A 14413-nucleotide genomic window follows, 5' to 3' on the forward strand; every position below is an offset into this window, starting at 1 on the left:
CCAGAGTTAGAAAAATGTCTCAAACAAACTGGCTTTCTCTTAGCACTGAAAAATAGTCACTTTCTCCTTATTTGCCTTTAGTCAAAAATCACTGCCAAAAAATGGATTAGGATCAATATCAGATGTGCTATGAATGCCAGAACATTATGACTCCTGTAGAGTCATAAAGCTTGGTGTAAACATGGAACACACTCCCATTGCCAGCCATCCTCAATGTGCCTGGTACCAGAGACAACTGTGTAGGTTCTTAAGAGCAAGAAGGTTCACTTGGACTCCAGGCTGCACTGACCCCTCAGGCTTTGAACTTCTGAGTTTACTATCCCATCTTCAAAAAATGACCTTTAATCCCAGCACTTGGGAGGCGGAAGCAGTAAGATCTCTGTGAGTTCAAGGCCAGCCTGGTCTATCTAAATAGTGAGTTCCCAGACAGCCACATAGTAAGATCCTATCTCATAAAAACCAAAACAAACAAAATGATTTATTCATTAGATGTATATGGGGAAATATCAAGCTGATAACACTAGTTTGTATAAAACTAACTTTTTTAGAAGTTGGTTTTTTTTTTTTAAGATTTACTTATGCATATTTGCATGCATGCCTGCATGACAGAAGAGGGCATCAGATCCAATTATAGATAGTTGTGAGCCACCAGGTGGTTGCTGGGAATTGAACTCAGGACCTCTGGAAGAGCAGCTAGTGCTCTTAACTGACAAGCCATCTTTTTTTAAAAAAAGATTTTGTTTTTAAAGCTAGGAGTATTGTGAGTTCAAGGCCAACCTGGTTACATGGAGAAACCTATCTTTAAATCTCTTGGGTGTAACCCAAGGTTTCTACATTACACTGTGTCATCCTTGGGCTTCCTACGTTGATCCTAAGTAGGTTAAATATCTTGGATATTGATCCAATATTATCTTGGACATGACACCTTCTGAGTGGCCACCCACGCAACCAACTGTTATGATTCACTGACACCTTACCAGGTTTTCTTCATACGTGGCTATGAGATTGAATTACTGTGCCTACAAATGAACCAATCAAGAACTTTGGAAAGGAACAGGTTACTAGGCAAACTGCTCAGTAGAACCTAGCAGGCTACACACCAGGCTAGGCCACAATAATGATGGTAAAGGGCAGCCACAGCTAATAGTCAAACTGGAAAACCAACTATGAAACAGGGAAGAAAAGGCCACTGCTCAGGCAGGGTTCCTTGTGCAGAAAGGACATTTCAGCTTCTTGCAGACCCATTGATGGCCCTGACTCCTGGATTTGGCCCACCCCACTCCAGTCAACTATACCCTTAGATGTACCACACTTTCACTTTCTGAAGAAAATGTTCCAGCCCAACATTCGGGAGGCAGAGACAGGCAGATCTCTGTCGGTTCAAGGCCAGCCTGGTCTACCAGAGCAAGTTCCAGGGCAGCCAGGGATACACAGAGAAAGAAACCCTCTCTCAAAAAACACAAAACAAAAAAAGAATCTTCCTTCAGATTCTTTAACCTATCTACACTCCAACTCCGCAAAGGGATCATGACCCAGTGAGTGTTCTGGAACAGCACTGGGGGGGCTGGGCCTAAGCCACAAGATAGAACTGTTCAGTCCTCACCACCCACGCCCACATAGATCTGCCTAGAACCCCAGTTCCCATTTTTTCTTCCCCACAACACCCACAAGTTTCTGCGACCAACCAGATCAGGGGCCCCGGTGGCATGGAAACAACAGGGAGAAGAAAAGTGGGTGGGGTGCCATTAAGAATGGATGGATAGGAACCTGGGTGTGGGGGCAGGGCTGGCACCAACTTGGCCTTGAGGTCCGGAAGGCATTCTTGAGATTTGTCCTTCTGCCCTAATGAAAGTAGGAGCAAGAAGGGGCTTTCTGCCCATCAAAGACACCCAAGGGTGGCCACCTGTACCCACGACGAGCTAGCTTTTCTCACGGCCTGAGCCCCCACCTGAGGAGCCCCACGCTCGGCACCGGGTGAGCGTCCTTTCCATCTGTCAGTCAAGACTCACTATCTCCCAATACCAGGGGTTCCGCTTAACTCCCGCAGAGTCCACCCAAACCTGACGAACTCCAGAGGACTGCCTGAGAGGCCCTGGAGTCCTGGCCCGTCCCCCGCGGCACGGGTCTCTCTCCAGGACCTCCCGGATCCTCCCCGCCCGCGCGGACGGCGCACGCAAACTTACCCGGAGCTCGCCCTCCGTGCGGTGCAGCCCCAGGCGCCGCAGTCCCACCGCCAGGTCGTTGACACAGAGGCCGCCGTCGCGGTTGACGTCGAGTTTTTGGAAGAGGCTCCACAGACGCAGCCGGTGGTCGGGGCCTCCACAGACGGTGCCACCGCACGGGTCCCCTACAGAAGCCGGCGAGGAGGCGGACGACGAGGCGGCGGCGGCGGCGTCCGGCGGCGGGGAGGCCACGCAGCGGCACAACACACTGCTCACCATCGGGCGCGAGGCGGGGGGCTGAGGGCGTCAGGCAGGCGACCGACCGGAGCGCGGAAACACGCCGGCTTCCCTCAGACGGCGAGCGCGGGCTTCGAGAAGCCGGCAGGCTGGAGGGAGGGGCCGCTTCCGGGAGCCCCGCCCCGCCGCGCGCCGAGGCGCTGACCGCGCCCCCTGGCACACTGCCAGCCAATCACAGGCCGGAAGGGCGACTCCGGAATCAATGAGGAGGCGGGGCCACCACGATGGCTCTGAGTCGATTCAAACTGAGAGAGGCGGGGATTGGCTGAATCTGGGTAATAGGCGAGCAGAAGGCCCTGTGTCCAATTCCCATTCAGAAACACTATTTAGACTGCGGAATGGTGAGGCTGGGAGGAGCGGCTGTGTACGGAGAGATCGTAGCTCTCAGTGGAAATGAGATTTGTATGAGGGCAACTGTGATGTTAGAAGACACACTTAGCACCATTGAATAAAATGAAAATGTAATGGACTGACGACTCAAGACCGAAAACACGAATCAAAATCAGGAGGCTGGTTTCTAGTAGTCTCCTAAACTACCAATAAAATAGCAGAATTTAACAACGTAATAGTCGCGATACCAACAATTGAACGACAGACTGATTTCCCAATGGAAGTGAATAAAGAACTTGTGGGCGGACGCCTTGAAGCGACAGACTCGCCTTTAGACCAATGACCAAGCTAGTTCCAGCAAATAGGTGTGTCCTTGAGAGGAATGGCAGGCCTACGGAGCCAGTGATCGGCCGAGTATTTGAGCCACGCCAACCTGGAGGGCGGGGCTTCCCAGGAATGTGTCGAGGGGCGGGAAGAAGGGAAGTGGGCGGATCTCCGCACACCCCAGCGGAAGAGGCAGATTCAGGAAGCCATTACGCAGCTGGCTGGCGGCGGTCGGGCCGGTCAGGGCTGGGCCCTACGCATTTTGCGTAGCGAGGGGGATTACTTAAGGCCTCGTGCTTGGCCTCGAGCGAGCACTGCCTGTCCCCCTTTGGGGAGGGGGAGGAGGTTGGAAAGTGGGCGAGAAGTGAGGCTGAAAAAGAGGAGGGAAATTGGGGTTGTTAAGGACATAATTTCTTTAAAAAGAGGAAAGGGGAGGCCATGGCTGTCCCAGCCAAGAAGAGGAAGATGAACTTTTCAGAGCGGGAGGTAGAGATCATCGTGGAAGAACTAGAGCTGAAGAAGCACCTGCTGGTGAACCACTTCAATGCTGGGGTCCCTCTGGCTGCCAAGAGTGCAGCCTGGCATGGCATCCTGAGAAGAGTCAACGCTGTGGCCACCTGCCGCAGGGAGCTGCCCGAAGTCAAGAAGAAGTGGTCCGACCTCAAGACCGAGGTCCGTCGCAAGGTTGCCCAAGTCCGAGCAGCAGTAGAAGGTGGAGATGCCCCAGGGACCACAGAAGAGGATGGAGCTGGTGGACCTGGGACAGGTGGTGGCAGTGGTGGCACAGCCATAGCTCCTGTACTGCTGACCCCTATGCAACAGCGCATCTGCAACTTGCTGGGTGAAGCAACCATCATCAGCCTGCCCAGTACCACAGAGATCCATCCCGTGGCCCTCGGACCCACGGCCACAGCAGCTGCAACCACGGTCACCCTGACACAGAGTGAGTGACCTCTCCTGATCAGTTCAGCTGCATAAATGGGAAGGGCCAGCAAGTACTGGGGCAGCCCAGGGCATATTGGCTGCCAAGGGTCAAAAGTGAGATGGCGATCTTGAAAGATCATGAGGCCTTCCAAGAACTCCCCAGACAGAAGTGATCTTGTTCTTCTGGGGACTTCCTCTGCATGTGGATAGCTGGATGTCCATGACTTCCACTTGCTGACCTATGTAGTCTTGAAGACCAGACTATATCTGTAGCCCCATGGGACTTAGGATCTGCTGTATTAGTAGGCAGCCAGGATATACTTGTTGAATGACTGGCTAGGAATAATACTGCCTAAGGGAGACATCCATTCTGCACAAAGATATTCTGTGTTTTCAATACACAAACATTCACCAGGCACTTCTCAGAATCTTCATGGTTCCTGTCTAGTCACCCATTCATCAAGAAATTTATGCTGGGCACCAAAAATACCAAAGCATTTAACATTCCCTGGAGACTTGGGAGATAGCTCAGTGGTAGAGTACTTGCTTGGCACCGCAGAAATTAAATATATAGGCCAGTTATATACTACTAGGGCAGATGAGGTATATATATGAATAGCTTTACTATGAGATGGGAAAACCCAAGGTCTCACAAGAGGAAAGGGATTTCCTGGTGTGAGGGAAACACAGGGTTGATGGCATTCAAAGGTAAGAAAAATAGGAGGTGGAGTTAGACACTTGTAACCCTACCATTCAAGAGATCAATAGGGCTCAATAGCCAGCCAGCCTAGCCTATTTGGAGAGTCCTAGCCCAGTGAAGGGACTCTGTCTCAAAAAGGAAAAAGGAAAAGATGTTGGCAGCACCTGAGGAATGACACTTGAGGTTGTCTTCTGACCCCCTCCATGTGTACGCAGACACGCATGTGTACCTACGGATGTATGAGCATATAGACACAGTCTGTGGAAAGGCAAACAAGATTGACATCCCCCATGTACATGAAGGTCCAAACACCTAATGTCCCTACGGAGTTTCGTCAATAAGTAATAACAGAGCTAACTTTAGTTAGATTTTATGTTTGAGATAAGGATGTGTGCCCACAACTGTGAACTGGCTCGGTCACAATAGGCTTTGAACTGTATCCACCAGACTCTCAGTGGTGTGTGGGAGTGTGGTCTCCCCTGCGAGGTGGGAAGAGGAGGAAAAGCACAGGTCCAAGTCAGGTACTGTTTTGGAACAGCATCTTCAAGGATATTTTAGGTTTTTTGTTTTTTGGGTTTTTTATTTTATTGTTGTTTTGTTTTTTGAGTCAGTGTTTCTCTGTGTAGCCCTGGCTGTCCTGGAACTCACTCAGTAGACCAGGCTGACCTTGAATTAAGAGATTCACATGCTTTTGCCTCTGCCTTCTGAGTGCTGGGATTAAAGATGTGCACCACTACCAGGCTAGATGTTTAGGTATCTTAAAGACCAAAGTGATTAAAGAGACAGAGAGGCATTTTCTGGACATGTGAACTGCTATGGCCCTTCATTCTTTGATTGGCATACAGAAGGGATAGACATAGCTCATAGCCACCCAAAGAAGTGGTTCTATTTCATTGTCTCTGGAATTGAAGACGTGGTTTCTAACTCTTGTCATTTGGAGGGTTCCTTGAGCTAATGAATACAGAGTGGTACATAAGTATCCTAAGGTTTTGCTGGCATTATTGTTTGCATCTCTGTGTTTGTCAGATCTGGGAGCTTCTCTTTGGCTACCAATAGAGTAAAATTCTGAAACCTGGTTGGAGAAGTATCTTGGTGGTACAGCACATGCTTAACATATACAAGGTCCTGGGTTTTATCCCAGCCTTGAGGAACAAAGAGAGCTGAGCCTCTCAGATACTGTGTTTTTATGTCAATACAGCAAGGGGAGGCCTGAATTCCCCTTTGCCTCCCTGCTATACAGGGTTTAATGGCCTCCTACCTATGTTGCAGAGCCATTACCATTCCTTCCAAAAGATGATCTGCTTCTGCTTTTACTCTTTCTTCTCGACAGTCCCCACTGAGGCCACCTATCACACACTGGAGGAGGGAGTGGTGGAGTACTGCACAGCCGAGGCTCCTCAACCCCTGCCGACCGAGGCCCCGGTGGAGATGATAGCCCAGCATGCAGACACATCTGTCAAACCGCAGGCACTTAAGAGCCGCATTGCCCTCAATTCTGCCAAGCTGATCCAGGAGCAGCGGGTCACCAACCTACACATAAAGGAGATCGCCCAGCACCTGGAACAGCAGAATGACCTGCTACAGATGATCCGGCGTTCCCAGGAGGTGCAGGCCTGTGCCCAGGAGCGGCAGGCCCAGGCCATGGAGGGCACCCAGGCAGCCCTGAGTGTCCTCATCCAGGTCCTCCGGCCCATGATTAAAGATTTCCGACGCTACCTACAGAGTAACACACCCACCCCAGCCCCAGCCCCAGTCCCTGACCCTGGACAGGTGGCTCAGAATGGACAGCCAGACAACATCATCCAGTGAGGGCAGGGGTCAAGGCTAAGCTCTGCCATGATTGAAGGAAACTTCTGTGAGTGGCTTTAAGTGGACCATGTGGATAGCTCCCTCTTGGATGGATATTTGGGGCTTGTTAGTCTGAGAGAAATGAAGGAGGCTGGGGAAAGGAGATTTCTAGTCTCTTGGATCCCAATCTCTCTTAGTTCAACCTCTGGAGCTGCCTTGCTGAAATCTGGAAGATTTGGCTGGGATGGGACGTATGTTGTCATGATCTAAGTCTTGAGACATCACCAGACTCAGTCCAGGACAACTTTAAAGACAGACTGGTTCTCACTGGGGCTGTGTCGAAGCACGGGATCTTTAAAGACAGACTGGTTCTCACTGGGGCTGTGTCACAGCACGGGATCTTCAGTGGGCTGTCCCACCTCAGGTGTGCCATCATTTTTGGCGCCATCCTGCAGTGTCGCTGGCAGAAATGCAATAACACCCACATATGAATGTCTCCCTTCGCCACTGGGAAACCCAGCCCTTTTTTCCTCTCACTGTGCCTCCATCCTCAGGGGATTCTCCTTACTGCTGTGTGCCACAACCACCCTGGCACAACCCAGCTCTTGGAAATGCCCTGAGACAGATGCAGCCGGCCTGGCTCAGGAATGCTGTGTGTGGTGGGAATGGGTTGGCCACGCTCTAGTCTTCCATGACACCTCTAGGTAGCTGTTATGTGGTTGCCCCACCCCCGGACTTTGACATGGGTGGGCTTCAGGTGCTGTTGGTATTAGAAGGCAAACCCTGTGGAGTCTTGTTTCCTGCTGCAGTGCACTTGAGGTGAACCTCTAATTCTTATTTTATTTTATTAGATTTTTTTAGAAAACTCACTTCTAGCTAGTTGTATTTATTCTATAGCTGAACCCTTTCTGGGAGGGCTCTAGGCTCTGCGGCCACACTCGCTCCTCTCTGCTGGACCACATATCTGAAAGGCAGTGCCCATTCAAGCCCTGCTCAACATTCCACCTTAACACTCCCCTCCCCTGCTCTGTTCCTCAGTGCCTGGTGCACTGTAGATGTCCCCCTGCCCTCAGTCTGGCTAAATGAATCCAAATCAAGTATTGTCCTTGAATGTAAGAGGTGGGGTGGATGGGACAGGAAGTGGGGCCTGTTTAGTTCTGTGCTCTAGCAGCGCACAACCTCAGAGGGCTGAAGGACTTGTCTCTCTCTCTCTCTCTCTCTCTCTGAAACATTTACAAAAACCTTAGCCAGGCAAGATTTATCTGAATCACTTTCAAACTTGCAGTTGAGTGCTAAACCCTCATTCTCCGCACATCACCATCCCATTTGCCATTTTGCTGCCATAACTGGGCCAATTATGACCAGTGGCTACAATGTAGTTCCGGGTATTAGTCAAGCTGCCCTTCCCGGCATGCACACACTGAGATGTGGCACCATTCTTGTGGTGCCAGGAAGAGAACTCCTGGAGACAGTTAGGAGGTGACTACCTGCTGTCCCCTTCTCCAAGGAGGCATCTATAATGCCAGCTACAGAGAGGAGAGTGAAGTGGGGCCCCAACGCCCTGTGGAGCCTGTTGGCCCCAGCAGGGTTGCTAAAGATTTGTGACCCAGTTTGGTTCTTCTCTGAAGTTAGAAATCTGAGCCAACGTTGTATCTGTTCCATTTGTGTATAAAGAGGAAGCCTAGATTAACTTAAGCGAACTTGTTCTTTCCAGGTCACAACTTTAAATTAAATATCACTTTTTTGTACACACTTCTCTGTGTCTTAATTGGTCACACATAGAAATAAACTATGGCTTCCAGGCTAAATCTGGTCCACCACCTACTTTTGTTTTGTTTTGTTTTTGTGTTTTTGATACAGGGTCTGTATGTCTCCCCGACTGGCCTTGTTGTAGCTAAAGTTATATTTTAAGTTTAAATTACTGTGCTTAAGAGATCTATAAAACAAAAATGTCTCTCACCCAAATGCCCCACCTGCCTAAGAACAGATGACTTCCTGGAATGCTGGGGGCTGTTGTTCATGTACGATAGCAAGCCACATATTTTTGCCTCTGTAAACAAGCTTGGTGGCCCCAACAGCACAGGATGCGTTTGATCACACATAGGTAGGAAGTATGTAGGCAGGAAGTACATCAGGATATGTGCTTGCCCCTGATTGGACGAAGGTGGGAAGTATGTAGCCTTGTGTGTTTTGCCTTTATAAGCTCCTATCTAATGAAATTTGATGCCATACTCTGGGAATCCCGGGTATGGAGCTGGCCAGTGTCCATCATCCTGGCCAGTATTCAATAAAGCTCTCTTTAAATTTGACTCAAAAATTGTAGTGGTCTTATTTTTAATGGTGGGATTAATATTTTCTGGAGACTCCATCGAGATCAGACCACCCACCAGAATCTAAAGCTGGACCTTCACTCTGGCACATTCCAAGGCTCTGAGGTGAGCTTTCATTTTGTGGACTATTAGAGTGAACTGCCCTGCTGAGAGAAGCAGCAAGCATCTCCAGAGACCTCCCCTGGTAAGTCATAGTCATTTTCTGAGACCTTTGTTTCTGTTGGAATCCAGACAGAACTCAACTCTCTCCTATCCAGGGCAAAAAAGTGAGATGTTGTGGGGCTCACCTGAGGTTCTTGTTCTGGTTTGGTGTCTCATTGGTCTTATCTTTGTAGAAGTTTTGCTACAGACATGAGAGCTGAGATGAGAATGGATCAGGCTCAGATGGAGGCGTGAATGATGGTGGCCACCACATGCTTGTTTCTGAATGGTTTCCTTCCAATGTGAACTGTCTGTGTTCTGTATTTATTGGTTTTGTTTTTGCTGTCTCTGCTGCTGCCAGCCATCACAGCTATTATCACTGGCCATTGCTGCTTGAATGGCCAAGGCTCAGAATTTCTCTCTGAGCTTTCTGGTCACTGGATTCAATTTAGCAATAATTCAAAAGCCCGTTTGGGTGTGGGTAATATTAAAGTTGTTTTATGCAGTTCTACTTTATTGAAAAGCTGGCTCTGGGTTTGGGTTGTGGCTCTTCTTTCTCTAGACCCAAAGCAGGCTTATTTAAAAGTTTCCTGTCTGTCCTGTGTCAAATGATCCACCTGACTCTGTGACAGGGAAAAGAGAAAAAACAAAACAGACAGACAGACAGATAATAAAAAAAAAAAAAATTAGACTATTGGCTTTACAGAGAAACCCTGTCTTTGGGGGGGGGGGACGGGGACGGGGCAGTGGTGGTACACACCATTAATCCCAGCACTTGGGAGACAGAGATAGGTGGATCTCTGAGTTGGAAGCCAGCCTGGTGTAGAGTGAGTTCCAGAACAGCCAGGGTTACACAGAGAAACCTTGTCTCAAAAAAAAAAAAAAAAAAAAAAAAGTCACCCAGGTGGTATTGGTTTTAAAGGCATGAAGGGGTCACAAAGAGCAGCTGAGGCTTGGCACTGTGTGGCAGGGCTAGAGTTCCTAAAGAGAACCCAGGAAAGGGACCCCAGCAGTTTTGGAAATGCCAGTGCCAAGTGATGGCTACTAGGAATAACAGTCACAATGAAATGGAACCTGATGAAGCTAAGAAGACAGGCCCCAAGGGTGTGGCCAGAGAGGTGACCTGAGCCCCCTGGGGAAACTCAGAGGATTGTGGGTGAATCTCAGATGTTGAGCATTGATCTGTTTGCACAGTTGGACTTTGGCTGTGCCCTGCTTCTTCCCTCTTGAAGTAAAAACAAGTACTTTAGTTTTAATATTACAGGAGCCCACAGTTTAGAGATTTTTGAATCTTTAAAGGGAAATCTTGGAGTTTTTTTTTTTTCTGTTTTTGTTTTTGTTTTTCGAGACAGGGTTTCTCTGTGTAGCTTTGGAGCCTATCCTGGCACTCCTTCTGTAGACCAGGCTGGCCTTGAATTTAGAAATATGCCTGCCTCTGCCTTCCAAGTGCTGGGATTAAAGGTGGGTGCCACCACCACCAGGCAAAAATGCCAATTCTAATGTTATAAAAGCTACAAAACTTATGGTAAACTGTTAAAGATGCTTGAGATATGCAAATTGTCAGTCACCTAGTTTCAGTCACCTTACAAGTGATTTATAAGGTGGCTAACAATTAATATGTATATCTTAATCATAAATGATCAAATTCTTTAGTGTGCTCAGAACAATACTTGTAGCCATGCTAAGTACTAATGTAAATAATTATAAAAATAAGTTTTATTTTGCTTCCCTAAAGCAAATAACTAATAACAAGTGAAGCTTAGCTGGGCAGTGGTGGCGCATGCCTTTGATCCCAGCACTCAGGAGGCAGAGGCAGGTGGATCTCTGTAAGTTCGAGACCGGCTTGGTCTACAAAAGCTAGTTCCAGGATAGGCTCCAAAGCCACAGAGAAACCCTGTCTCAAACCTCCCCACCTCCACCCACCCCCCCAAAAAACAAGTGAAGTTTACTTAAAAATCAGGTATACTTAATAGGTGGCTCTCAAAACTTTTTGGAAATCTACCTAATATAACATTAAAATGTTTAATAGAAGAAGCTTCCTGTGACAGACATGCCAGCTTCTGGAGATGAGACACAGATGGGGCACAGACCTGGATTTTGCTGGCACAAACCACTGTGGAATACTGCCTTGACTGCTGTCAGGGCTCTGCAAAAAAAAAAAAAAAAAAAAAAAACCTGTGAGGATAGGCCATTTTTCCTAAGTTCCTCATCCACAGGAAAATCTCTCAGACATTCTGGGTCTGTTAGCGGAAGGCATATACTGTCCAATACAGCAGCTGAAGATGTGACTGCCAAAGATCACCTCTGCTCCAAAATGAAGCCATTGAGACCACAGAGCCTACTAGGATTATTGTCCAGTAAGCTGGCAAATCTCTGTCATTTTAATCAATACAGAGGCCATTAGGTTTATATTTCCTGCTATAATTTATCCTTCTCAGATCTCTGATGAGTGTTGATGGCTAGACTAACTATATAGCTTTGTCCATTTGGCAGCAGCAGGAAACCAAGGCTACAGCTACCTTTCTTAGTTCATTTCATAAGTAAAAATCAGATCTTTTTCTAGAGCTACTGTGTCTCCTGATGAGAAAGGCAGACATGTTTGCTTTGCTAACAGGCTTCATGTTAAAGGATAAACAGGTTTCAGATGTAATTTTTTAATATTCTTTTATTTAAAGGAACTTGCTTTGCAATGGCTGGGCTCAGTAATTAACCACCTGTGTTTCATGGTAAATTATTAGATTTATTTTAAAAAGGGGGTGGGGCAGGTGTTGTTTTGTTTTTTAAGGCTGGGTCTCTCTGTGTCACAGCCCTAGCTGTCCTGGAACTCACTTTGTAGACCAAGCTGGTCTTGAATTCACAGAGATTTGCCTGCCTCTGTCTCCCAGGTGCTGGGATTAAAGACGTGTGCCACCATACCCATTTAAAAAATAAATAAATAAAGGTTTTAAACTTGTGTAAATTCTGAGGGTCTAAGAAAGTATTTTAAAGTGTGTAAATGCAAGTTGTAAAGGTATAATAAAGTGACTTAAGGTAATAAAAAAGTTTCAGATTTCTTTCCCTTTCTATGCTATTTTTATACTAAGATTTCAAATTTTGGAGTTTTAACAATCAATGGAATTTTGATAAGCTATTAATCTAGCTCTGATAAAGCACTGACCAAATCAAAGTCACAAGTTCAAGATTTTAAATTTCCTTATCTAAGTATAAGACTTAAATGAGCTAAAATCATGGGGCTAAAATCATCTCTGTCCAACCTATATATCCAACCCTCTGAAGAGAGGAAAAAATTTCCATGCCTTTTAACCCAAAGCCATAGCTTCTGCTATGATTCAAAGGCTTGTGTCTACTCCAGCTGTGTTACAGACACCTGTTAGCTACTTTTTCTACAATGTGGATTTTAGTACAGATTACAAACAGTGGTAATGTTAATTCAGTTAAAACTTGTATCCTCTTTTGTAAACTAAAACATCACAGAAGCTTGAGTTAGACTTGGATCCACCTCTCACAGGTCAAAGGACTCCAGGTAAATACAGCCCAAGTCCCCCCGCACCCCTCCCCTTGGGACTCCTCTCCTCCCCTGACTACCAGGACCATGATCTCTGAATGTAAGGTTTCTTTTAAGTTCCTAAAATTTAATTTCTGTCCTTGGTGTGTGTATGTATCTGCCCCAACAGATTTCCATTAGACTGACAGGCACCATCAAGGAATCAGTTGCTGACTATGAACTACAAACTGTTCCAAACAGCTGTGACCCCTGAACTTGTTGAAAACTGAAGTGAACTAATCCAACCGATGTGATAGCTCCCTATCTCTTCAGCTAGGTCAGTGAACCAGATGGTTCTGGTTCTGAATCCCCTTCTGGCTTTTGACTGACATTCCAGCCTTCCTGGGCCCTGACAATGCCCCAATTTTAGCAGGAAGTAGTTATGGAAGAGAGCATGTCACCCCTTATTCTCAACAAATAGCTGAAGGGTAGGTCAAAAGGAAACTCCAAGGCATAGTGCCTATTGGCATAAAAGGAAAAGTGCCTGTTAAAACCAAATAGAACAAGATCCATTCACAGGTAGATTCTTTAGCTAAAGTAGTTCTACAATGTGATAGGGCACTCAACATGCCCTATATGGAACAAGGAGGTTATTGTATGGCTTTAAGAGAAAAGTGTTGTTTCTACACAAACCATTTGGGTATTATTAGAGATAATATGGCTATGTTAAAAAAAATTTCAGAGGGCAGTGGTGGCACATGCCTTTAATCCCAGCACTCAGGAGGCAGAGGCAAACAGATCTCTGTGGGTTCAAGGACAGGCTGGTCTACAAAGCTACACAGAGAAATCCTGTCCCAAAAACAAACAAACAAAAAAAAATTGTGGTAGTGGTCTTATTCTCACCCAATGAGATTAACAACCTGGAACTCACTATGTGGACCTTTGAACTCACAGAGATCTACCTTCAACTGCCTCTTGAGTGTTGGAATTAAAAGTGTGTTCCACCATGCCTGGCCTGCCACCTATTTTTGTAAATAAAGTTTTACTGGAACACAGGCATGCATTCATTTAAGAAACTAGCTGATTTATACCATGATAGCAGAGTTGAGTAGCTATAACCAGAAACAGCTGGAGCACAAAGCCTGAAGTATATACCTAGATTAGTACAGGCCTTCTGATGTGGGGACAATTATCCAGGTCTTACCCAGAACCTAGAATAGCCTCCAGAGAGAAAGTGCTTGAGCTTTGTATGGTATGTCATAACACACCCTGCTTTTAGAATGATTCTCGTGGTTTCCCCGAAGGCTGAGAGCTTTGGCTGGATTCCAGATCTTGCCCCAGAGTATAAGCCTCTCAGGAGTCTGTTTGGCAGACTGGTCTTTGGAAGGATCTGGGTTTCCCAGGGCAGGCTGTGTTCTTACTTGTCATTGTTTAAAGATACATGTAGCTGACAGCCTTCAGGCCCTGCCTTAGAAGCTGTAGTCACTGAGTCCTTACAACAGCAGCAGGAAATGGGTGCTGATATGGTTCTCACTGTGCAGTTGAGGACACTGAAGGGTCAGAGGTCAAACAGCCTGTGTAAAGCCACCGAGCAACCTTGTTCTCCACAGAAGTCTGTGCCTTTAGCTACATTTTTTTCTAGTACTTTTACCATTGTTCTGTATCCTTAGTCCTTTTGTTGTTTAGCCTTATATTCTGAGTGAGCTAAATCACCCTAGCTGGACTTGAACTCACTCTGTCACCCAGAAAAACTTTGAATTTCACATCTTGCTGTTTTGACCTTTCAAGTAGTTGGGTTCACAGGCCTGTACTACCAAGCCAGATTTAATTACTGCTTTTAGCTCCTAACTTACCTTGACCTTTGGGCCTGTGAGACTTGAAGTCACTTGGAAATGAGTTAAGCCTGTGTTGTAATTTAAGAAAAGCAGCTAGA

General features: G+C 46.8%; 2 protein-coding genes across 2 annotated transcripts in view; one reads left to right on the forward strand and one right to left on the reverse strand.

Moving 5' to 3' along the window:
• The window catches only part of Slc25a25 (solute carrier family 25 member 25), a 34837-nt gene extending 32287 nt beyond the window's left edge, over window positions 1-2550 (reverse strand). The window contains exon 1 of the mRNA XM_027423806.2: window positions 2184-2550. Coding sequence (XP_027279607.1) covers window positions 2184-2441 — 258 coding nt within the window. The 5' untranslated portion in view covers window positions 2442-2550. The remainder of the gene's footprint in view (window positions 1-2183) is intronic.
• Window positions 2551-3304: 754 nt separating this feature from the next.
• Naif1 (nuclear apoptosis inducing factor 1) lies at window positions 3305-8834 on the forward strand. The gene is made up of 2 exons (XM_027423805.2): window positions 3305-4056; window positions 6068-8834. Exons 1-2 carry the CDS (start codon window positions 3552-3554, stop codon window positions 6544-6546), a joined length of 984 nt encoding a protein of 327 aa, XP_027279606.1. The 5' UTR covers window positions 3305-3551; the 3' UTR covers window positions 6547-8834.
• Window positions 8835-14413: the final 5579 nt, after the last annotated feature.

Source organism: Cricetulus griseus, chromosome 6 (assembly GCF_003668045.3).
Source record: "Cricetulus griseus strain 17A/GY chromosome 6, alternate assembly CriGri-PICRH-1.0, whole genome shotgun sequence".
NCBI classification, from domain to species: Eukaryota; Metazoa; Chordata; class Mammalia; order Rodentia; family Cricetidae; genus Cricetulus; species Cricetulus griseus.